General features: G+C 49.7%; 2 protein-coding genes across 3 annotated transcripts in view; one reads left to right on the top strand and one right to left on the bottom strand.

Moving 5' to 3' along the window:
- Window positions 1-388: 388 nt before the first annotated feature.
- VPS26B (VPS26 retromer complex component B) lies at window positions 389-22,108 on the bottom strand. Its single transcript, XM_059675972.1, has 6 exons — window positions 21,668-22,108; window positions 13,652-13,808; window positions 8,039-8,203; window positions 4,838-5,013; window positions 3,076-3,218; window positions 389-2,661 (listed from the first exon to the last, which is right to left on the bottom strand). The coding sequence occupies exons 1-6, from the start codon at window positions 21,888-21,890 to the stop codon at window positions 2,515-2,517; spliced, it is 1,011 nt and encodes a 336-aa protein (XP_059531955.1). The 5' UTR covers window positions 21,891-22,108; the 3' UTR covers window positions 389-2,514.
- A 769-nt stretch (window positions 22,109-22,877) lies between these two features.
- The window catches only part of NCAPD3 (non-SMC condensin II complex subunit D3), a 37,490-nt gene continuing 34,617 nt past the window's right edge, over window positions 22,878-25,750 (top strand). The window contains exons 1-2 of one of the 2 annotated variants that reach the window (XM_059675946.1): window positions 22,878-23,056; window positions 24,847-25,001. In XM_059675946.1, the coding sequence (XP_059531929.1) occupies window positions 22,993-23,056; window positions 24,847-25,001 (219 nt within the window). In that variant the 5' untranslated portion in view covers window positions 22,878-22,992. The remainder of the gene's footprint in view (window positions 23,057-24,846; window positions 25,002-25,750) is intronic. The other variant, XM_059675947.1, reaches the window with a different exon arrangement.

The following is a 25,750-nucleotide window of genomic DNA, read 5'->3' as shown; positions in this document are numbered from 1 at the left end:
CCCTCCCCCCCGCCCACTGGGGATCGAGTCTGCAACCCAGGCATGTGCCCTGACAGGGAATCGGACCTGCAACCTCTTGGTGCATGGAAACCTCTTCTGAGGCACACCAGCCGGGTGAACTCTTTGTCGTCTTACACTAGCCTTCCTCACCAGCCCTGGAGTCACCTGGGCTTCACAGGGGTGTAAACCATCAGCAGTTGCACAAGTTGCGAGATAGAAGTAAATAGGGCTTCCTTTCTCAGTCACGTGCTGGTCTGGAACAGGTGTTAGGAAAGTGCCCATCACTATTCACAGAGCCAGAGAGGGCAGGCGTCTTGCTGGCACCGTGGAACCTGTCTTCCCTTGTGTGTGAGGTGCGACAGCGTAAGGCAGAAGAGACCACAGAACCTGGTGGACCGTGGGCACGATGCCTCCGAGCACAGGGCTGCCTTTAATCAGAGAGACAACTGAAACAAGCGCTCTTTTTTTTAAAATACAGCCATTGAAAAGACGATACATTAAGAAACGTGTAAACACCGCAGCTGCTTAATGACAAGTTGCACTGCTTGGTTTAGTACCTATGCACTCCTAGGTGTAGAGACCTGGAACGGGGACAGGAGCCTCCCCTCACTCCCACAGTTGGGCAAATTAGTGGGGAGTGAGGGCAGAATAAGAGGAAACGTAAGGTCTAGCTTGTGCACAGGTCCTGAGAGAATAAAAGCAAATTCTATCTTCTAGTTCTCCCAGAAGAAAGATTTAAGATGTTACAAAAGTCGGAGGATGGATTTGTGTTGTCTAGGGACGTAGAGGAATTGTCAGGTGCTTTCCAGCTAGAACACCATCTACCGGGAGGCCCACCAGAGCCGTCTCAGGCTCTGCGGAAGGCAAGGAGCACAGAGCCCGCCTCCCCCACGCACTTTCGTCCCAGCCTTGAAAATCCAGGGACAGCTGGACAAGTGGCCCTGTCCCCATGGGGATTGTCCGTTGTACAGAACTCAGGGCCCAGCCTGGGAAAACCAGCTCACCTTGGTGATGCTGCCCCCAGTCAACCTCGAGTGTTAGCCCAAATGCCTTTCTAGTCGCAGTCCTGATCCTTGGGCCCAGCCCAAAGGCCCATGATTGTACTAAAATTTGAAGACGAGTCATCCCTATATCCCACACTAACTGGAAAATGACACAGGGACCAACCAACCCCTCTGCTTGCCAAATCACAGAGACCCGAGACCCCCGAACATTGCCCTTATTGGCCAGTGGGGTCTGCTTGTCCTCCAAGAAGGGGCGGGAGGCCAACAGAGTAATTCCTGGTCATTGCCAGGTGAAGCAGAAAAGGCTGTCAACACTGTTACTGCAACTGGCCCAAGTGCAGCACAGCAGAGGGGACCCCCTCCGGTGGAACAAGAACACCCACGAGAGTGTCTGTAATATGTTTTCAAAGGAAAACGGCAACGGTCCTCAACGCTGGCCAGTCACCTGGCGGAGACGACATGATTTGGCAAGCAGTTCTGAGGCTGTGGCAGGTCCTGTGAGTCCTCATCGCCCTCCTGAGGGTTAGGTGGGGAGTGAAGGGGCGTGGGCAATAGTAAGAACAAAATGTCAAGTGTCTGAAACCCAGCCCCAATGCTCAAATTAAATGGAGAGCAAGGCGTGACGAGGATCCACTCTTAGGGAAGCAAGGGATCAAGGCCCCTTCCTGGGATCTGTTCTTAAAGGAAACATGTCCCTGTTTAGGCCTGTGGGCTGGGCACACAAAACAATACCCCAGAACCACACAGCCCTTAGAGCTGACGGGAGGGAATGGAAGGCAGACAGCTCCATGCAGCGTTCACTGATGCCATCCATACGTGACACTGACCCCAGGGCGTCTCTGAGCCACGATTTTTCATGGGTGAAGGGACAGTCAGCCAAAGGCCCTTCCACAGGCTCTGTCCCAGGATGTTACTGACAAGAGTCCATAGAACATGGAGAAGGGAGTTGCCTGGGTCCCGGCAGGGAGGGAAAGGCCAGAAAGGAGGTGGCTTGTGGAAACTTCAAAGCACCACGTCCAAGACTCCCAAAGAGGTAGCTTCCTAATCTCGAGTCTCACCCTGGCCACTGGGGATGGGGCAGCCCAACTCCGCCCCTCCCTCAGGGACCTGAGGGGAGGACAGGAGGTGACCACCCGGGGCCCGTTGGCAGCTCAGACTCCCAGGGACATGGTCAGAGCCTGCATCAGGGGCCAGAGGCTGGGGCCGAGGATGCTGGCACTGTCTGCCCGTGCGGCGTGAGGCAGCCCCCGTGCGTGAGGCCCTTTCCCCAGAGGGACGCTCGCTTCAGGATGCTACCTCTCCCCGCCAGCTGCAGAGCCCCCAGGACAGTGCCTCCTGGCCCGAGCCCCCAGGGGTCTTCAGAAAAAGAATTTAAGTCAAAAACATGATTTGTTTTCAGGTTGCAAGTAACGGGTCAGCTGAGCTCACACCATCCCCCCCGCCCCCAGCCGCTGGTGTCTGGCAGATGGGGTGCTGGGTGGGAGCCCAGCAGCTCCTTGGCCCTGGAGGCCTACTGCCTGCAGTTGTTGTCAGACAGCTGGCTGGGGGTCCGCACTTCACCCAGGGAGGTCGTGCCCTCGAAGCGCTGTGAGGCGATGGCTGCCTGGTGGGACATGCTCTTCCGTACGATGTCACCCTTCCGCCACAACACCACTTCCTGCAAAATTGGGAGAGGGGCAACATGACGGCGCGAGAGAAAGGCATGGGGCTGGGTTTCCCGGAGGCTCTAACTTCCTCTCGGGGAATCTTAGGCAATATCCCCATCTGCTTATCTCCCAGCAAAGATAGCAGCTGTCCCACCGCCGTCCCAGGGAACTCTGGACGTTGCGGGCTGGAAGGCAGAGTGGCTGTGGGGTTGGGCCAAGGGGGCAGACTCTAGGTATCTGTGGGAACCCTCATTCTCGCTATGGGGCTCTAGGTGACCCGTTTCCGCCTCTGGCACTCGAACAGTGGCATGGAGACTTGCGCCTTACTGCTTAACCTGCCAGACGGGAGCCTGCTCTCTGCAGAACAAAGCCCCCCTGTTCTGTCACTAGGCCCCCAGGGGTCGGGCGGAGGTGCCAGGCTTCACCTGCTGTTTGAAGTAGCGCCGTTCCTCCTCGTCTATCAGCACCAGGTTGAGATAGTAGCGCACGGAGAACTTCTTGTTGATGTCCCGCATGGTGGGGGTGAGCTCGTAGCCCGCCAAGAAGAGCCGGATCGGGATAGACTCTCCTGTAAGGGCCAGGCAGGAATCAGAGCGAGGGACAGAGTGGCCACTCAACCTTACACGAGTCACTCTGGCCAGGGTAGGGAGAGTGGGCATCTGAGCATGGCATGGAACGCAGGACATTGCTTCTGCCTTTGGGAAGCTGCCTTCTGCTGCCCAGTGATGTGCTGAAGCAAAAAGGTGACTGCAATTCCCTTCTAGTCCAGCTGTGCTTCTGAATGACCTCCCACTATCCCCACACAGGACTATGAGTGGCAGTGGGGATGGACAGCCACTGTCAAACATCTTTTGATCACATGGAATGTGTCTACTTGTTGGGTTTCCAAGAGCCAACTGTCAAACTCTAGCAAACTCATCATATCACCCAGCAATTTTGATGCCACTTTCTTCCATCCTAATTAGAGCCTGCCCCCCGAAAGACATCACTACTATGATGGACTGGCGGATGGTATAGTGTCTGGGAAACAAAATCTTCATTCTGGTCCCAGTTCTCCATTAACCAGTAACTCTGTTGCTTTCCTTGGACCTTATTTTCTCATGTGGAAAATTATGGAAACAAACTACAGACTATTTTAGATCCCCACCAGCTCTAACATCATGCCTTTCCCAGCGTAAGTGGAACAAAGTTAGGGCAGCTGTTGTACTGAGAAAGACCAAGCCTATAATGCAGGGTAAAGCTAAATATAAATCATCTTTCAATTATCCGCTGTTTCGTATGTTTCCCTGCCCCGTTTCATTTGCACAAGGACAAGGACAATTGGCTCTGCTTGCACAGCTGGTGGAAAACTGGAGCGCAGAGAGTCTGGAGAGCTCAGCCCTCCCTCCCCAAGGACCTGGCACGGTGCGACTCAAGGAGAAGCTGTCATTGTCCCCAGTGTTCCCGGCTGCTAAGCTACGACACTCCTCCTCCTGCCTGGATTAGACCTTGGCATCACCAAGCACTTCTCAGTGAAAGAATACACTCTTCATCGTCAGCTGCAGCAGAGCCAGTGAAGAACCTCCGTGAGGGCGTCTCCCAATAATCACACAGATTCCCCAAACACAGCTCTCAGCCCCACCCGACCCAGCGCTCCGAGGTGGGTGGCGGGAGGACTAGTTTCTGTCCAGTTCCCAGTGCTGACTGCAGCCTCTGGCAGTGCTGGCCAGAGTATTTCTACTTGGTGAATGAATGCAGAGAATGAATCGTTTTACCAGAGCCAGAACTAAGTGACAGAAATGACTATTCTGTATTAATCTCTTGACCCTTAACAGCAAAGAATGTCAGAATGTCAACAGGCAAAAGTTACAAAATGTTCAAACTGTGTCTGTTAACCAATTTGCAAGCTTTTTTTTAAAAAAAACACACACAAAAACAGGGATAACTTGAGATTCAATCTCCAGTCCAAGCTCATGATGTAGAGGAGGCGGAAGCGGAGCTCCGCTGAGGGAAGGCGGGTAGCAGTCTGCAGCGTCACAGGCTCAGCCCTCCTTTCCTGCTTATGGAGACCCCGGTGTACAGTTAGAGCTTAAGCAGTTCCAGGTTAACGGAAATCTCACTAACAGTACAGTCGCTCACGCCCCTCCACAGTTGTGTGCAGGGCCTGGAGACGAGGCGTGGTGGGGGGCCAGGGGCCACGAGGCCTACCTCTCACTGGTGCTCCATCCATGATCTCGTACTTGGCTATCGTGTCGTTCTCATGGTACACGTTGGGGCCTGTGCCCGTCGTTTCCCGCTTGATGATGTCGATCTCCATGTGCTTGATTTTGATTCGCACCAGCAGAAAGTATATCTTCCCCACAATGACATCTTTCAAGTGGTATCTGGGGAAGAGAAAGTAAAGAAAATAAGGTGTGTGTACAGCAGCCAACCCTTTGTGTACTTCCCGGCCTCTCTGGTCTCAGGAGAGGGTACTCTGCCCTGCGTGCTGGCTAAAGGTGGGGTCAGAGTGCACACTCACCCACATCCCACCACGCTGCATGGCAGCCTGATTTCCCAACATGTACTTTACGTGAATCAAAGTAACTTCTGTCCCTCCCATTCTCCCAGTTACAGCTCAAAGGATGTTCCTCTAGCATGTTATGTCACCCATTCATGCTTGCTGATTTCATCTATCTGCTCAGTACTAAACTTCTTTTATACATTTGATATGTTTTGTTTTTAATTTATTTTATATTTTTTTCTTTTCAATATGTTTTTATTGATTTTTTTAGAGAGAAAGGAAGGGAGAGGGGTAGAGAGAGAGAAACATCCATGAAAAAGAAACATCACTGATAGGCTGTCTCCTGCACACCCCCTACCCCCTACTGGGGATGGAGCCCGCAACCTGGGCATGTGCCCTGACCTGGAATCAAACTGGTGACCTCTTGGTTCATGGGTCAACACTCAAGCACTGAGCCCCACCAGCTGGGCCTGTTTCCTATTTGTGTATGTTTTTTAGATATCCTAACGTGTGAGAGGCCAGTCCCACAAAGGCAGAAGCCAGGTCTTGCTCTTCCTCTCTAAGCCCCATAAAATGTCTGTTGGGAACTGGGCCTTGATGGCCTGCAGCGAAGTTCTGTGTGCTCTGGACCCGACAGGCCAGGCAGGAGCAGCAGAGCAAGATGCCACGTCTGTCCCATCCACCTCCCTGGGCTCTGCTTACAAGGCCGTGCTCTGAGCTGTCGGGAACCTGGCCACGAGGCACAGTGCTGTTCACAGTCAGACAGCCGTTCCGGTGGCCGGTACATGCACAGCCCTGTCAGGAACAGCAGGCAGAGAGCAACATCTCCAAACATGAAGATCAGAGTCAGGATGTGAGTGTTGGGAGGGACTTCAGAATTTAACCTCCTTATATTCTAGGTTAAGAAAAGGAAGTTTGAAGAAGGTAATTTAACCAGGATTTGAGTAGGGGACAGACTCAGGATGTGAACCAAAATCCTTAATTCCTAAGCTTGTGTTCTCTCCATTATTTCTTTTTTTCTTCTTCTTTTTTTTTTTAATGTTTGTATTGACTTGAGAGAAAAATGGAGAGGGAGAGAGAAACATCAATTGGCTGCCTCATGCACGCCTCCTACTGGGGATCGAGCCTACAACCCTGGCATGTGTCCTAATTGGGAATTGAACCCGGTGATCTCTCAGTGCATGGGACGATGCTCAACCAACCGAGCCACACCAGCCTGGGCCTTCCATTACTCCACATCACGTAGGCTAATGGTTATTAGGCTAACTGGGAAGGCTGCAGACATTCTAAGTAGAGAACCTAAGAATAGTTATGAAAGCAGAATGTAGGCCACTGAGCATTTTGGAAAGAATGCTTAGAGAACATAGATTCTAGGGGTTTTCCAACTTTCATAAGCTGAACATTCCTTTATTCTAAAAAAAATCTCATAAGAAGCATTAATATATAAGCTGCTCTGTGGAGGGTGGGCCTCGAGCCCTGGCTCCCCTCTCCTCTTTCACTCACCCTTTCTGTGTGTGCTCGAGACCACTAGCCTGATGCAAGCCCTTCATTTTTCAGGAACCAGAAGTACAAACATTTTTAGAACCTGCTAACCTTAGCCCACGTTCTTAGTGGCAGAACAGAAGCTGGCTCACAGCGCGGCCCTTTCGGTTACGTCACTCAGACCTGCACTCACAGTGTGGCTGTCTGCGAGGGCAGGGCCAGATTCTGGAAGCGTCCAGTCTTCAATGTCACGCCACTGACTCTGAGTGCCTTTCACATACCAAGTGTGGTCCTGAACTCACTGCTGACTGGCTATTCTGAGCCCCTGCTAGTGGCACTGCCTGCCAGCCACCCCCTTTGTCTGTGGCCAGGGCATTGGTGGGCATGCACTTTGGTGGCTCCTTTTCAGGAAGGCATGCAGAGCCCCAAGACTGTCAGGAGAAAGGGGAAGAAGTCTGTTCCCTTACGTGTGCCTTAGATCAACCTTCGTTTCCTGTCGCCCTGCCCACTTGGTAGCTGGAGCCCAGGCCACGCAGGCCCGCTCTGGGACATGGTGATCATTTTACTGACACCCCACTTGGTTCCAGGCCACAGGGCAGGGGAAAAAAACACACCTTTCCCTCACCCTGTGCTAAGAAGCACATATATTCTGGCTTTAAAAGCCCCCGTTCCCTGCCCCTTCGCAGGTGAGCCTCTGGCTCAGCTCCCTGTCCCAGGTTGGCTGGCCGTGGGGCTGTGGTAAGGGCGGCTCTGTGACTAGAATACACTCTTCCTTCTGCACATTTGACCTTCAAACATATTCAAGAATGCACTATGTTGAAGAGAGGCTGGGGTGCATTTCTGAACTGTACACGGGATTTACAAGCCCTTAAGTATTTTCGTGTTCTAACAGTAAACACGGTTTAACACAGAGGTGGCTTCCCAACTTGCCAGCTAACGTTATTTTAAGGCCTTCATGAAAAGGCAGCAGGTCCTCTTTGCTACAATTCATTTCAGTTCAGAGAGGAAGCAGCGGCCTGAGGCGGTGTCTGGTTTCCTCATTTGCCTTCTAAGGGCATCCTGGTCACAGGAGACAGATGACAATGGACCGGTATTGAGATGATTCTCAGCAGTGGAAGGAAACAGCTGTCCTTTGAATCCAAAACCATTAGTCTTAAAGCTAGTTTAGCTTGACTCTGAAAGACGTCACAGGCTGTTTAATTTAAAGGTACCGTCTTAATTTAGTAAAGCTTAGTTTAAGTCAAATGAGGTTTGATTTCCTGGTCAGCCTACCTTTAGCCACATACATTCCCTGCTTATTTCTGTGCTCGCTCCCACAGCATGAACCATCCCAGGCAAGGGGCTTCCACCACTTTGTGTTCCGATCGGCTTCTATCTTAACCCCCGGAAATAGCTGTTCCACAACCGGGGCGCCCGGCACTTACTTGGACTTGTTGTACTCGAACTCAATGTGCAGACAGTCCTCGATCCCAACCTCCATCTTGATGGAGGAGTTCAGCTCTGGGTATGTGCTGAGCGTGTGCACGACAATGTCCATCTCTCTGACTACATCGTTGAGGCGGCGGCTGATGGTGGCGCGGAGGAAATACCTGGAGAATGTGGACGCGGGGTGAAGGAACACTCCCGTGTCCAGAGCTACCTAGGTTAATGCGCCAAACTGGCCCACTTGAGAGAACCCCCTACAGCGGTCCTTATTCCTTAGAGAATTTACCTCTGGACCCTCCTCCCAGAAAAAATGCCCAGATGCACTTACATACAACATTTTGCAGTTAGAATTCCAGGGGGTGCAGAGCCCCTTCCCTGAACCCCTTTTTGAGCTCATGCTCTGGGTGGAGAATGCTGCTCTAAGTCAGTGATTCCTCCGCTCCGTATTCCGGGTGCATGTCACTCCTCTGCCTTTCGTGGCCCTCGCCACACTCTACCATGTATTTGTGCACAGGTTTTATGTCCTCAAGTAGCTTCTGGCTCTTTGGGCACAAGAATCTGTCTTATACTCTTCAATTTGCACACCCGTTTGTTTAACAATATTCAATCAAGAAGGATTTTTCAAGTCCCTCACAGTTAAATTGAGGAATAAGGAGCGGAGACACGAAGTCAGCTATTCATTCAGCAAACATTCATTGCTAGGCATGGGGTGAATAAGAGACACCATCTCAAGGGAAGCTCACAGACCACTGTGGGAGGGGGCAAAGAAATAGAAAAATCAGAACAAAGTGCTAACTTGGATACAGGAATGCAGGCCTGGGGGAGAGAGAAAAGGGCATTCGGGAGAGCAAACCTAAGTAAAACAGCAGAGGAGGGAGAGAACCTGGTGTGCTCCGACAAAGAAAACCTCCGGTGAACTAGGATCCTCAGGAAGGGACAAGTCGGGGAGTATCGGAAAGTATGCCAAGCCTGACTTCTACAGCGGCCACTTAGGGTGGCCATCCCCATCACGCCTGTCCCCTTGACTTAACTCTCATACCCCGGAGGGAAGAAACACCCCTTCAATTATATTTTCTTCTAAATGAAACTGTCTTTCAAGCCTTCCTGCTAACCAGATCAACCACACACCAGGCCACTCTGTTCTGGGTGGCACTAACTGCTGCTTGGCAGTCTTTTTATTCATCTCAGCAACTTCCGTCACACTCCCCAAGACATTTGTTCCCAACTCTTTTCTAACTGCTCAGGCTCCCAGCCTCCCCCTCCCCCTCTCAGGGGAAGACACTGCTTTTGCTATGCTAAGAAGCAGGCCTTCCAAGTCAAGATTTACAATTTTCTCCCGTCTCTGCTTTGAGCTGCTCCCAGGGCCTAAGTGTGTGCATATCTGCCCATCCTTTCCTCCTTCCCGCCTCCTCCCTCTGGCAGCGCGACTCTCCATCTATCTGGGTGCACGTCAGAACCACCCGGGGGAGGGGCTTTCCAAATGCCGATGCCCAGGCACACCTCACATCCTTCAACTTTTCCAATTTTCTTACCGATTGGATATGTCCAATCTCTCTCCAGCTAAAGGCTTCTTCCTTTGAGTTTATATATAAAAAAAAAAGTCCCCAAATCATCAAACCCCCCCCCCCCACCACCACCACCACCACCAAACACGGTCCAGGCCTCACATTCCTGACCTTCCTTCAGAGACAGCTGTCACAGAGGGACCCACCCCTGTGCCTCACCCCTGGCTTCTGTTGCCACCACCCAACAGAAACTGCCCTCCTGAAGTGACCACCCAGCCTCCCACTTGCCAAATCCAGGGGCGTGTTTTCAGCGTCAGGTCTGTGCTAGTGTACAACACGTCCTCCTCTATGAAATGCTCTTCCCAGGGTTGCCCAGGAGCCCATTACCCGGCTTCAGCTCCTACCACCCCCGCCCACAGGTCCTGAGCTCCCCTCCTGGACGAGCGGATCAGCTGTGGGCTGAGCAGATGTTTCTAATAGTGCATCCCGAGGGCAGGCCTGCATTTCCAATCGCCTCGTGAACTCTCACACCTCTCCCTCTGCCAGTGCTCCAAATGTGAAAGCTCGATGCATCATCTTACCTACGAGCCATCTCTTCCTCCCAGCAGCCCCCTCTGCAGCTCCACTCACTAGGAAGCTCCGTGGATGTCCATTACATTCCTGGTTTTCTGCCTGTTCCCATCGTGTCCCCTAAAGCAAAACTCTTAGGCCCTCGTTCCAGCCTTCTAACAGTTCTGTGTCCACATTCTACCCACCCACTAAATACCACATATTGACTTTAAATTCTTCCAGAAGAACCACTCCCCTACTCACCAAGGAAAGAGGGCCCCAAACCATCCTGTCACGTTTCCCCTCTGCCTGTGGAATAAGGTCCAAGCCCTGATGCGGGATTTACATCTTCTGCACACTGCCCTTGGCTGATGTTCCCTCCTGGGCCTCCTCTCTTTCTCAACATGAATCCTAAAGTCTTTATCTAATTTGTACAGCAACACCTTCCTTTATTTGCTTTTTTATTGTGGTAGAATGAAGAAAGGGGTTTGGAGTATGCCACCCCCACATAAGCCACTCTGGCTCATCCAGAGCTGAAAGGAACAAGGAAAACTCCTGCCCTGCCCCTCCTTCCCAGGACAGCAGGACATTTTTTCTTCTTCTTTTTTTAAATATGGAACACTTCACAATTTGCATGTCATCTTGCAATGGCAGGGGCCATGCTAATCTTCTCCAACCATTTGCAACCGCATGGATGGAACTGGAGAGCATTATGCTAAGCGAAATAAGCCAGTTGGAGACACATGATCTCACTCATATGTGGGATATAATGATCAACATAATTTGATGAACAAAAATAGATCCAGAGACAAATGGCAGGGGAGGGGGGTTAGAGAGCAACCGAAGGACTTGTATGCATGCATATTAGCATAATCAATGGACACCGACACTGGGGCGGTGGGGGCTTGCCGGGGGTGGGAATGGCTGCGGGGGTGGGGGGGGGGGTGTTCAACTGGGGAAAAAAGAGACATATGTAAAAAACTTTAGACCAGCGGTTCTCAACCTGTGGACTGCGACCCATTTGGGGGTCGAACAACCCTTTCACAGGGGTTGCCTAAGACCATCGGAAAACACATATTGTTTTTGTGATTAATCGGTATGCTTTAATTATGTTCAATTTGTAACAATGAAATTGGGGGTCACCACAACATGAGGAACTGTATTAAAGGGTCGCGGCATTAGGAAGGTTGAGAACCACTGCTTTAGACAATAATAATAATAATACAAAAACATAAATAAAATACAAGCCAGTGCCCAGATTGCCTCCTTCTCTGTTATCGCTCCGGTTCTACATGTGCTGCCGAAGTGAGCAGGATGGTCTTAATCACCACAGACAACTCTAGACTCTCAGCAGCCCAGAGACTGCGGAGAGAAACCTATAACCAGCCTCGCTAAAACCGCCCTTACCTTTCCCGTTTCCCCATGTTTACCTCCCACAATTTGTGCCCCTGGAAGCTCAAAGTCTCTTTCCTTTGTCTTGTCACTTCTCTTTAATGTTAATTATTGTTTTTCTGGTTAAATGCTTGCATAGGCCCTAGTTCTGACCAGCCCTTTGAGTTACTCCTCACAGTCCCACTTGTATGCACAATGCACATGTGAACAAACTTGTTTTTCTCTTGCTAATCTGCCTTTTGTCAGTCTAACTTGCAGGGCCCAGTAAATGAACCTAAGATGGGTAGGAAAAAAAGATGGTTTTTTTGTCCTCTACAATATACAGGGATGGGCAAAAGTAAGTTTGCAATTGTTGTACAGAAAATAATACAATAATTAATAACTAATAATATAAGAATAAACTGTTTCATGTATTCATAACTATAACCCTACTTTTGTCCACCCTGTATATAACATTACATTTACCATTTTAGCCATTTGTCATTTTAAGTATACATTAAGTCCATTCGCATTGTTGTGCCACCATCACCATCATCCATCTCCTGAACTTTTTTAACTTCCCCAACTGAAACTGTTCCCATTAAACACCAACTCTCCATTCCCCCTCCCCTCAGCCCCTGGCAACCATCACTCTGCTTTCTGTCTCTATAATTTTGACTCCTATAAGTGAAATCACACAGTATCTGTCTTACGACTGGCTTATTTCACTCAGCATAGTTTTCAAGACTCATCCATGTTGTAGCAAAGAACAGGATTTCTTTCCTTTTCAAGGTTAAATAACATTTCATTGTATGTTTTGTTTTATCCACATTTTCTTCATCCAGTCATCTGCCGAGGGGCATTCAGGGGGCGTCCACATTTTGGCTCCTGTGAATATGCTGTTATGAGTGTGGATATACATACGTCTATCTCTTTGGGGTCCCTGCTTTCACAGACCAAACTGATGATTGTCAGATGGGAAGGGAATTGTGGGAGGGTGGAAAGGGGGCAGGGATTACAAGTACAAACTGCGGGGATGTGAAGTCAATAATAAGGGGTACAGTCAGTAGTATTCTAATAACTATGTATGGTACCGGTGGTTATTAGGCTTATTAGGGTGATCACTTCGTAAGTTATATAAATGTCTAATCACTATGTTGCATATGTGAAACTAATATAGTATCGTATGTCAACAGTAACTGAAAAATAAAAGATTAAGTAAAAGGGGAAAAAAAAAGTCTGCAGCATCCTAAACCCAGGCCTTCAGGTGAGGAGAACAAGCTGATCTTACAAGACAGTACCAAGACCTGGGACCAGGTGTCCAGAGCGAAGGAGGAAGCCTGCTTCATCCCAGTGACATCACATAACCCTGGGTTCCATCCAACAGGCTAGAGCTGCTCTGCATTTTTTTTTTTTTTTTTTAACCCCAGAGGCCCTGGGACCAGTCCCTATCCTCAGAGTTCCCAAGACTGGAACAATAAAAGCAATCCCATGTCCTCAAATTGTGCTCATTAATCTTTGAAGAACTTGGTACACGCTTACATTTTATTCTCTCTTCACCCCCCAAAAGATGGAGCAGGCAGATCTAGAATTAGAAACAAACCTATTACCCACTTTTCTAGTGAGAAAGCTGAGTGACAGAGCTCAGGATCACACTGCTGTCCTGAGAACTGGATCAAGGGTCAGTATGTCCTGATGAACGTCGACTGCTGAATTTTCAGGAATTTTATGAAGCAGTGGTTAAACACAGCAATTATTTGCAATTATATAAACTTACAATTGAATGAATTATATTATAAACAAAGGTAATACATACCAAAAAAAATGCAATGCTTCCTAATTATGTTGCTACAATTTTCTGCTCTTGGGGAATTTATATTTAGTGTCCCCGTATGTCGGTAATGTTTGCTAAATGTGGTTACTGTACATCTCTCCCCAACTGTGCATTCGGGCTGTCAGAGTGATGGCTTGGAATTGGCCATGGTGGGAAGATCTACACTCCAGCAATTAACAAATGCTAAAGCAGGGGTTTTTCCTCCCAGAGAGCCTGCTCTAACCATTTACCAGCAGACCACTGCTCTCTGCATTCTTCCTTCCCGATACCTTTATAGACTCTTGAAAACGTGGACAGCTTCAGGTCCTGCTCCACAGGGGGGCAGTCTCTGGGGCGAAGTGGGCACAACTTACCGGAGCTTCACATTCTGCCCCGTGTAGGACTCATACGGCTTCTCCACGTGGGTGAATTCGAAGTCGAAGGCCTGTGACTGGGTGATTTCTCCAGGCCGGGCCAAGTCCTTCACCAGCGACACAAACTCATGGTGGTTCCCGCGGTCATAGTAGAGTTCTGCGGAGAGAGCATCGGCCTCCTCTATCAGACCCTGAGCTACCTGGGGCCTGGCAAGGGGCTTCATTCCATCTGTGGGCACCTATCTCCTAAAGACCTCATCCTCCCCCACCCCCCGCAACAGACCAGTGTTATTCCTGACCCGCTCCTTCACTGCATTCCTCATATACTGATCTCCCTCCACCTCCCCCTTTCCAAACACTTCCGTTTTATATAGAGAAATCCCGTGGCACAGTAAGAACCCCATGTAATCCTGCTCAGGACAGCAGGGCAGGCCATAGTAAGGGACACATCAGGGGAACCACTATCAAAAACACATTTTTAAAAGCACATTAAAAAGGTTTTGTGAGAATTAAAGGAGGCAATGAAGGGACAGGACTTAGAATAGTACCTAATAGATAGCAAACACTCAAAATATTAGCTGCTAGGCCCTAGCCAGCTTGGCTCAGTGGAGAGAGCATCGGCCTGCGGACCGAAGGGTCCTGGGTTAGATTCTGGTCAAGGGCACGTACCTTGGCTGCAGTCTCCTCCACAGCCCAAGCCCTGGTTGGGACACCTGCAGGAGGCAACCAATCGATGTGTTTCTCTCACACAGATATTTCTTTCTCTTTCCTTCTCTCTTCCACTCTCTCTAAAAAAATCAATGACAAAACATCCTCTGGTGAGGTTAACATATATATATATTAGCTGCTAGCTGATTCATGTGGCCAATCTGACATACAAGTTTTAATGTTATTACCTCCATTTAAAACAGTGGCTCCAAGACTGCAATGGACATCAGAATCACTTAGAGCAGTGGTCGGCAAACGCATTAGTAAACAGAGGCAAATATCAACAGTCCAACGATTGAAATTTCCTTTGAGAGCCAAATTTTTTAAACTTAAACTATATAGGTAGGTACATTGTTATTAACTTAATTAGGGTACTCCTAAGGCTTAGGAAGAGCCACACTCAAGGGGCCAAAGAGCCGCATGTGGCTCGCGAGCCAGTTTGCCGACCACGGACTTAAGAGGGCTTATGAAAACACATATTGCTGGGCCCCACTCCCAGTCTGATTCAAGGGGTCTGGGGGAGGGGGCTGATCCCACTGGTCCTGGGACCCCACTTTGAGAAGCAATGCTCTTAAGTTCAACCTCCCCTGGAAATAGTTTTGGTATATTTCGCTGATATAAGCTCATGCCACCCACTTATCCTATATTATTCTTAGCCTCTTTGTACTCTGCTATTTAACTATTAACTTCTGCTAGTACTCTACACATGGTGACTAGAGGTAAGGCCTATATGCCCAGATTCCCAGCATCCTCCCCAACCCACCCGGCTGCATGGCGGACATTTAATACTGACTGTGACTACACATGGCCAAGGTGCAGTCAAGGTCCAGCCCTGGGGTAGGTATTTCTGAGCTTCAAGCCAATGCTAGGCTGCACCCTGAAGTAGGATAGACAAAATGGGAAAATGGAGCAGGCAGAGCACACCGCCACCCACTTCTGCTGTTGGCTGTTTGGGGATAGAGAGAACCACCCACAGGCCTGGTCCTGGATCGTCAGAACACAGCAGGCGATCTCTCTCAGGGATGCCTCAGCATCAGGGGACGTGGGGCAGAGGTACATGTGCTCTGGGTCCACCCTGGACAGTGCAAGGTCTGGGTCTCCATAACGATCAAGACCATCCTCGGTCAAAGTACCCACTCTCTTGCCTCCCCAAAGGTGGCGGTGGTGTGGTTACATACAGTGCTGCTACACCTGTGTGAATGTACATTGTATTCTGTGATTACAGTTGTTGCTGATTTCCTATGTAGTTACACTGTGATCCATCTTATATTACAAACAACCCACCTTCTCTCCCAAACACTAAATGGAACCAGCAGTGGGCAGCATTCTGGGTAGTGAGTGATCATCCACAAAGTCGCTAGATGGGAGACGACAGTTGCAAATGATGGGGGGAAAAGGTGAGCAACCAATGCTAGTTCTAAAATCAGGAACTGTGCTCCTCAGTAAAACAATGTGTAGTGACTGGGCAGGGGCAGAGCCACTGGCCAGCCCACGTCCAGGGCTCCTCCACTTCTGCTGGTCCAGGGAACCATGAGCCCTAGTGGATGATCCTGGCTCTTACGTGGGCTCTGACCCCTCGACTGGGGAACCTGTTGCCTCAATTCCCAAGCACTGGATTCCAGCCATAGTTTCAGGGGACAAAAGCAGGCAGAGCAAGGCCCCAACATCCACGATCTTTAATGGAAGATCCCAGAGCCAAGAGAAAGATGGGAAAAGGAGGATGGAAAAACACACAAACGTGACTACACAGCTCAACGGCACCATGAGAAACAAACAGAGGCGGCCTGTGAGCCCTCAGAGAGCAGTCAGGCTGCCAGCATCTGAGGATCCTAGCAACGGGCTGCCTGACCCAGCAGGGGAACCTGGCTGTGGCCAGGACCCCTGGCGGAAGAGGGCCTTCCCTGCATAGCATCATGCTCTGCTTCAGTTTTTTCCTCTGGGACACACGTTACTACAAGCTATGATACCAAATGTCACGGAAGAGTGACCGGTGTCTGAGTGGGGCTGGACTGGACTTTCTCGTTTGTAATTTCAAAGCTGTTTGCAGTGCTTTTGCAAACACTGTTAAGGCAAAGGGGCAGAAATAGCACCATATTCTGTCGCTTGCCAGGAAGTTTGGTTTCCTCTGACAGGATTTAAATAAAACAATCCAAGTCTGTTCAAGTGAGAGGTTTGGATCCTAAAGAGGCAGTCAACTGCCTCTATTTTTCCCCAAAGATGCAGGCACAAGTCATGCCTAGCTCTTCCGGGCCCCCCAAACCCTCGGGGACTAGCCATTTCAAGTTAAAAGTCGGAATTGACCAAGTGGTTTCGTTAAGGTAACTTCTGTCTCCAGCCTCCCAGGAGGAAATGAGTTTTGCAGAAGGATGCTTTCATGGTGAAACTTGCCACCAACAGCTGAGGAGCGAACCTGCCACTTTGGGAGGAAATGGAGCCGGCTGGGCAGCACAGGGTCATCCCCTGAAAGAAGCTGAGACTTGCTGCTGGGCCCGGACCATGTGTGGTCCAGGCTCCATGGTGGGCTTGGGAGAAGCGAAGTTAGCAAAGGCAAAAAGACCTGCAGCGAGCTTCCTCTCACCCTGCTTTCCCCACGCACTACTTGCTAACTGGCAACCCAGCTACGATTCGTGCTGGCCACTCTGCTCGGATCTCTTGGGCCCCAGGAAACCTGTCGGGCAGTCATACCCAAGCTGCCCGTAGCCGGCCAGGCGCAGCTCTGCTCCACGCCCTGCCACAACTTACTAACGGGCTAGAATCAATCGATTTCATCTCAATGTGCCTTTTACTTAGCATTTCCTGGGTGAGTAAATTAAAATAGAGAAATTCTCTGGAGTTTTTAAAGTACAGGCTTGATTGGTCATGATGAGCTCAGATACATCCAACGGCAGGGGCCAGCTCAGACAGAGTTGCACATACTTCCCCCTTTACCCACTAGGGAATCGATGAGAAGAATTTTAAGGAGAGGCCTGACAATGTTAGAATTGCCTTTTAGACAGTTTACTGTTACAGGCGGTGAATTGAAAGAAGAGGAAAACAAAGGCAGGAAAGCCAGTTAGGAGACTACTTGCTACAAACAGAAAGAATAAATGCATTAAGAATGGAGAGGAAGCCCTGGCCGGCGTGGCTCGGTTGGTAGGGTGTCATCCTGTGCACCCAAAGATTGCCCCTTCGATTCCCAGTCAGGGCACATGCCTGGGTTGCAGGCTGGATCCCCCGGTAGGGGGTGTGCAGGACGTAGCCAATCGATGTTTGCTCTCACATCGATCTTTCTCTTTCTCTCCCTCTCTCTAAAAAAGAAAAAGAAAAAAAGAAAAAAGAAGCCAATTAGTTGTATGGGGGGAGGAATGAAGCGTCTCAGATGACTCCCAAATTTCTGAGGCTGAATGGATGCAGGTGCCAGAAGCCAAAACGGAAAAAAAACACAAAAACAAACAAAACCCACAGAGCGGCAGGGCTGGCAGAGAAAGGGTTTCTGTTTTGGATGCCTCTTTGAGGGACCTGGGGTTGGGGTATCCAGGTGGAGATATTTAGCAGGCAGTGAGAAACACAGGCATGGAACTCAGAAGAGAGGACAGGTCAGAACAAAGAAGGAATTTGGGAGTCATGTGAATATAAAAAGCCACTGAAGTCATGGGTGCAGATGAGATTACGAGAGCAAGTTATGGAGTGAGAAGGGACCAGGAACAAAAGCTATCTCTAAATCATCATCAAGATAGGAGCGTTGGCCGGCGGACCAAAGGGTCCCAGGTTCGATTCCAGTCAAGGGCACATACCTTGGTTGCAGGCTCCTCCCCGGCCTGGGCCCTGGTCAGGGCTGGTGCAGGAGGCAACCAATCAATGTGTTTCTCTCATATCGATGTTTCTTACTGTCTTTCCCTCTCCCTAAAAATCAATGGAAAAATATTCGGGCGAGGATTAACAACAACAAAGGAGACAGGAGCTTTTCTGAGCAGGGCCTGGGCCACTAGGAGAATGGGGCACAAAGGGGTCCGAGTAGCTATTTCTGCAAGGACCCTGTGCAGAGTCCCTTCCATAAAGTTTTGTGTGGGCTACTGTACCTTCCAGGAGAAGACACTGGGAAGGCACTGTGGCCAGGCAGACGAAAGGGGAGGCTAACCTGCTTCGAACATTCCCCATGGAGAGAGAGTCTGCATAGGAATCAGGGGTAACTACAGGTGAAATGTTTTAAATGCCTAGCCCCTGGGAGCTTCTAGATGGTCCGGCTTAACACGGAAAGAGAAAAGGACAATGATCATCTTAACTCCTTTTTACTGAGCACTTACTACATGTGCCAAGCCTTGCACTTCATGTATATTATCTCTAGTCCTTACAAGACTTGACCTTAGCAAAATCTGTATTATTATAAACTGAGCCTTTTCTAATTTAAATAACCAGCTGAGTTGCCTCCTGCATATACCAGGCTGTCCCTCTAGTGAATACACAAGTGGGACAAACATACTTTCTTTCTTTTTTTTTTTTTTAATAATTCTTTATTGTTGAAAGTATTACATATGTTCCCCTCCCCCCCACACACACTGACCCCCTCCAGCCAGTGACAAATACACTTTCATCTGGAGGAAAAATAAATTAGTCATAAGGATAAGATTAATTACATAAACTACTTCATTTTCAAGATACAGAACTCTTCTGAGGGAGGAAGGAAGGAAAAAAGGAAGGAAGGGAAAGGAGAGAGAGAGAGAGAGAGAGAGAGAAGAACCAAATCAAAGAGACTACTGTTTATAAGAAAAAATTTGATTTAAAATGGAAATCAATGAGGAAGGGGACAGAGCACAATGATATCAATCAACTTTCTTACCATACAGCCAGATCTCAGAAAGAATCTGACCAAGTTCCACCCACTTCATACACAGCCAAAGAGTGCAATGAAGGAGAAAACCACAAGACCACAACTTCAACAAAATTACTCACTGGCCTCGCTCTGGTGCCCTGAGGTCGGCCGGCACGCTGCCTTAGGTACATGGCACAGATACGCCACGCGCTGCATGGAGCACAACCCTCTGACCTCACGGCATTCTCACGGGCTGATTTTTGTTATCCTTGTCTTACAGGGAAGAAAGCGGCCCAGCGAAGGGCACGGCATCCCCAAAGTCACAAGGTCAAGTCAGCCCAGAGTGAGTGCTCAGGGGCCCAGGAAGAGTCATCAATGGAAGCAATAAAACATTCTGAGAAAACTCAGCAGGGATGCTATTCCGGGATCCAAGGAGTTAGACAAGAAACCAGTCAGGGCAGGTGCAGCAAGAAGCCTCTTCGGTTAGACTAGAACAGCGTTTCTCAACCTGTGGGTCGCGACCCCTTTGCCCACAGGGGTTGCCTAAGACCATCGGAAAACACATACATAATTACATATTGTTTTTGTGATTAATCGCTATGCTTTCATTATGTTCAGTTTGTAACAATGAAATTGGGGGTCACCACAACATGAGGAACTGTATTAAAGGGTCGCGGCATTAGGAAGGTTGAGAACCACTGGACTAGAAGGTCTTGACACCGTTTTGCGCCCCCACCCCCGGGGGCAGCTCAGTCAATCCCGCTGGAGCGGCAGACATTGTGGTTATCTTTCTGTATTGACGAGGTATGGCCACCTGGAACGGTGGTTCAGACACAGGCTAACCCTGCCTGTCTACACTGGCATGACAGAGCCAAAGAATCCATGCAACAGTGTTAAAGCTGCTACTTGAAGATCCTAATGCGAAGCAGGCAAGGACTTCACTACCTCAAATGTTACACTCAGCTGAAAATATTTTGGACTCATCCTATCTATTCAGTGGCTCTTTATTAGGCGGATTTTTACCCTGTAGAGTACGTAAGGCAGTATCTCAAGACATTTTTGAGGTTACAGCTGGGGGGTACTTCTGGTATGGTGTGGGTAGAAACGGGGGGGGGGGCATTGCTAAACATTCTACACCAAAAAGGAATGACCGGGCCCCAAATGTCAATAGCATGCTGTTGAGAAATCCTATCTAAGCTAGAAGCCCGAGAGCAGCAGGTATGAAGCTCATTCTTTAGACCTATTTCCGATACACAAAAGGCCACACTCATTCTGGATTTGACGTAAGGACAGAGGTTCCTGCGGGATCAGCTGGTCTTCCACCTGATTTCATTCTCTGAAATGCCAGAGGTAAACAGTTCAGGCTGAGCACTGCCTGCAGAGACCTGTGCAGAACTCCCCTTCCCCAGGCCCCTCCTACCCGGGGCCAGTGCTTCTGGCCTTTGTAAAAGAGGAAAACAGATTTCTTCGCTGTACTCTGAGGACTTGAGAGAGCATCTAACAAGCTTTCCCAGGAAGTGCCTAAAAGCAGAGTTAAACATGCAGCATGTGGCATAGGGCATGAATTCTCTGCCAGAGGTTTCCAACCCACACGGGGGTGTTCACTGTGACAAAAAAAAACACCAATTTACTTCCAGAAGTGCATGGGAGTTTTCATAAACAGGAAAACTCCAAAGAGCCTTAGCACTGGAGACAATTGCATCTTGACTGGCAGCTTCCAAAACCTTCTGGCAGTGGTTAACTGCCTTTTATGGTCCAAAGCCAGTTATTAATTATCACGATTAAAGACTGTTGGAGCACTGAGCGATTTTGACCACTTCACTTTTAGTCTTTGGAGCATCATTTCTTTGTCTTTAAGGAGAAAACGAGTCGCCGGGAAACGAACGCTCTAATCGAGAAGGCTTAGAAATACAGGCTTAGGTGGACAGAAACGCTGGATCCGAAGGCTGCAGGGCTTTTCCCTCAAAACGTGTACAAGACAGGAAGTTCAGAGATAAGGTGAGAGAGGAGGCCCTGGTGAGCCATGTCGCCCACATCACACCTAGAAGTGACAAGGGGGCGGGTGAGACTGCAACTGAGCCACAGACCAGCCAAATTCGGGGTCCGGAGGAAGGCAAGGCTCCCGCTAACAAGCCCACCTGCAGGCTAAAGGCTGGGCCTCTCGCTCCGAAATCCCTAAATCCCGGAAGGGTTTTGTTGAGGTTTTGGTGGGTCTGTGTCATCTGAGCGGCATGGGGATGGGACACCTGGGCATTCTGCGCCGCGGTGCCCGCCACCAAGGGGCACAGCGGGGTCGCGCCCGGGACCCTGGGCACCGCCACGCCTCGTGGCGAGCTGTCCCTTTGGGCAGGGAAAACGGTAACGCGGCAGCGGCCACGGGCGGGCGGGTCTCAGACCGCAGGGGGACGCGTGGGGACCGCAGGCCTCGCCGGAGCAGCCCGGGGTCCCGCCCCGAGTGGGCGCCCGGCGCGGCGCGAGGACATGGGGGTGGGGGAGGGAGGCCCCGGGCGCCGACTCACCGATCTGCCCGATGAACTCGATCTTGATGCCCTGGTGCTCCAGCCGCTTGTTGGGGTGCTTGAGCGCGAGGCTCACCTTCCCGGAGACCGTCTCGCCGTCGTAGAAAAGGAAATATTTCTCCTTCTTCCCGTCCTCCGTCTTGTGCTCGGCCCGCTTCCTACTCTCCGCATCGTTGAGCACGATCTCCACCTCCACGCTCTGCCCGAAGCCGAAGAAGCTCATCTCGCCGCCGGCCGGGCGCGCCGGGCTCTCCGGGGCCGGGCTGCCCTAAGGGAAGGCCAGCGGGCTGGAAGCGCGCGGCCGGGCGGGGGGCGCGACACGACGGCCAGCTACAGCCGGAGGGCAGGGCAGGGCCGGCTGCGCGCCCAGAGCGCAGATGCGCCGCGGCCCGCCAGTCCCCGAGCGGGCGCGGGCGACGGAGATGGCGAGGGGCGAGGGCGGCCACGCCACTCTACGGGCCGCTGCCGCCCACCCGGTGCCCTGCGGCTCGGGGCTCGGGGCGGCGGAGCGAACCTCCAGCTCCTGCGCTGCGATGCCCGAGCAGCTCCGGAGATCGCGGCGGAGGGCGGGGAGGAGGAGGCGGCCTTCAGCGGGAGGCTCCGGAGACGCCGCGCGCAGGCGCACGCCTCTGCCTCCGTAGCCCTTGCCACCCGGCAGCCGGGCAGGGTGCTCACTGCGCATGCGCAGTGGGCGAAGGCGCCGGCCTTTCCCTTAGTTGACATGGTGGCTACGGCCTTTTTCCAGAATTCGGGCCCGCACATCCCGTGAAATTAAGAGACCTGCAGATGTCCTCTCGCAAGGCTTCATTTCCCTGCTTTTCCTCTACTGTTTTCGTTCGGTAAACGTTAGTCTGCCGTCCACATCTGGATACGTAACCACGTTCGACTGCTGTTTGACGGGGTAAAGGAAGCCCTTTGACACTCACGCGAAATGTCACTTGACAGGGGGCAAAGGTGACAATCACTGTAGGAAGTCTCTTGTCTCAAATCCCCCTTTAAAGTTCCCTCCCATTGAAGGAAAACGAGGCGGGAAGGGCGCTATACGAATTTAACTTATTTCTGAACCCCTAACTTTAAAGGAAAAAACGAAAAAAAATCCCTTCGCGGAACCTCGGCTTGGTCTCCTCCCTCGGCCCGCCCCTTCCGCTGCGCACGCGGCAGAATGCCCTGCTGATTGGCTAGTGTCATGAGCCTGACGGGGCGCGATAATTGGTCGGTGGGAAGTTCTACGTGTTGTGACTGGTCCGCGGCGGCGGCTCGGGGCGCGCGCGGGAGCGAGCTTTGAAAGTTGACCACGGCGCCGGCGAGCGGGTTTCCGGGTGATCATGGTGGCGCTGCCGGGCCTCGGGAGCGGCCTGCAGCCCTGGTGCCCGCTGGATCTCAGCCTAGGTGAGGAGACGAAGCCTCGAGAATCGGGGAGGCAGGGCGGTGGTGTTCAGCGCCCGTGATGCTCTCCAGCCTAGGCCTGGGGTGGCCTGGGGTGGAGGTGGGGCGTTTGGCTCTGCAAGGTCTGGGCCCTGCAGATCTGCACTCTTGGCGAGCCGGGTTTAGAACAGAGCTAAAATAGAATTACGCATTAAAAAAAAAGTAATAATAAAGAGATTGTGTTGCCGGATATCGTTTAGTTCTTTTGCATCTGTTTTCTCGGCCTTCCCCTTCTTATTCTGCAAATCTGCACGCTAGGACCCCCTTGGAAGACTCAAAGGTGACCTGGCAGGTCTTTCAACCTTTCATGTTTCCCCTGGTTTCCTTAATAATGACCGAATCCCGGGCCTGCCATAGGAGAGCCTTCACTCTTCCCCGCAGTCTTTCCCAATCATGTCATCTTTGGAGTCAGAGGTAACTGGGCTTGGTCTCTTGGCTCCACTGCTTAGCATCCGCCCAGCAAGTTGCTTAACCTTGCTGAGCCGTGGTTTCCCCATCTGTCAAATGGGGACGTCATCTCTACCTCCTAGGGGTTTGTGAAGGTTAGTACCTCGTCCTGCTCAAAAAAAATCAAAAAAACAAAACATAAAACAACAACAACTAATAACTCTCATCCTTCACATTTCATCTCTGCGCCGGAGCTGTTTTGTTCATTTTCAATCAGGTTCTACTTTCTTCCCCTGTGTGCTGTTCTGCAGTTCTCTCTGCCTGGAATGCTCTTCTCTGCTTTTCTTTTCCTGGTAAACGTCCATGTTTAGGTCCAAATAAAGAAGAATCATCCTTCCCACCTCTTCCCCTCCCCATCTCCCAGGAATAGTTTCTGGTGTGCTTTCTAGTATTTTACATGTCTGTTCCTGTTTTAACACTCATCCATTGTAAAACATAAAATAAGATAAAATAGTAATAACTATTGTTCCTGTCACCAGGTCTTTTCTAATGGGGACTTGGTAGCTACTCATCCAGAAATGAGGTCAGAAATACAGGTGTGCATCTATATATATAAAAGCCTGAGATACCGAACCACTGGTCGACCGGTTGCTATGACGTGCACTGACCACCAGGGGGCAGACACTCAACACAGGAGCTGCCCCCTGGTGGTCAGTGTGCTCCCACAGCCAACCTCCCTCTGTCCCTCCCCCTGGTGGACTGGGCCCCTGACTCCCACCTCCCCATCAGCCCGATCGCTGGCCAGGCCGAGGGACCCCACCTCTGTCAGTGTGTTTTGAAATCACTGAATATTTCTGAGTGTGGATCTGGCTTGCCTCCTCTAGTTTAAACTTCTTGGGGAAATTGTATCTTTTTTTTTTTTTAACATGCTAATTACCCTCCAAGGGCCCAATAAAGAATTTTATTTGGGCTTATTAACATAGTTATAAGGTTTTCACAAAGGGGCATCTGGAGCCCTCTTTGATTAACTTCTTTCTTCTCCAGGTTGAATGTATGGGAAAGCTGGATCTTGAAGTGTTTTGAAGTTTCATTCCCCCTGACCGTTTTATGTAAAAAGCATTTTTCTCCTTGATATTTTTAGAAGATAACCAACCTAATAACCAGATGTCAGTTATAATTTAAAAAAAAAAAAAAAGATTTTCTTCACTTTTTCTGCTCTCCTTTAACTATGCTTATATGATTGTATAAATTAAAGGTGAGTTGTGCCTAATAAACTTTTCTCTTCTTGAATCTCCCTAGAGTCCAAAAATGATAGGTTTCTTACTTGCTGTAGAGCACTAACTGGTTTAATTGCATTTTCCTACCAGAATGGGTGGAAACCGTGTGGGAACTGGACTTCACGGAAACTGAGCCTTTGGATCCCATCATAGAAGCAGAAATTATCGAGACTGGATTGGATGCATTCACAAAACTCCACGAAAGTCTTTTACGCTTTGCTACGGAAGAACATGGGTCTACAGAGGTAAAAATTTAAAAAAAAGGAAAGAAAGGAAAATCAAGCTAGCCACCTTTAGGTATTAGAAGTAGACTATTAAAAGTCATTATTATCATCTTTTTAGTGAACAGTTCATAAGGAATATCAGAGGAGTAACATAAAGAATGTGAATCATTTACTGGACTATCCTAATAGCTTTTTTCCAGAAGGTTCAGGTATTAATCTGTGATATTTTTTCAAGTCATGACTTTAAAAATTTTTTTTTTCTTTTTATTTACTGATTTTTGAGAGAGAAAGGAAGTGGTGGAGAGAGAGAGGTGAGAGACATTGATTTGTTGGTCCACTTATGTATACATTCATTGGTTGATTCTTGAGTGGAGATTGAACACACAACCTTGGCGAACCAGGACGATGCTCTAATCACCTGAGCTATCCGGCCAGGACTTCAAGTCGTGACTTTTTCTAACAACAAATTAGAGGAAAAGAACATAGGCCAAAACAAGGGGGGTAGGGGGAGGACAGACTAAACCAAATGTAAAACGAAGGCCAGGGAAAATGCAATAACAATTTCAGTATGCCTTCACTTTAAGAAAATCTGATATTATAAATGGAGTAGTTCATTTAATTCAATTGGAAAGGAGAGTTCCTTTATTTTAATTTTATTTTTTCTGAGAGTTCCTTTAAATATTGAGTTCTACCTAGTGTGTTTATTAGTATTTAGCTCATTGATTGCTTTTCAAAAGACTGAAGGGCTAGGTGCCAAAACAAAATGTACC

This window comes from Myotis daubentonii, chromosome 19 (assembly GCF_963259705.1).
Source record: "Myotis daubentonii chromosome 19, mMyoDau2.1, whole genome shotgun sequence".
Taxonomy (NCBI): Eukaryota; Metazoa; Chordata; class Mammalia; order Chiroptera; family Vespertilionidae; genus Myotis; species Myotis daubentonii.
The sequence above is the reverse complement of the archived record's forward strand: the minus strand, read 5'-3'. Positions and strand labels throughout refer to the sequence as shown.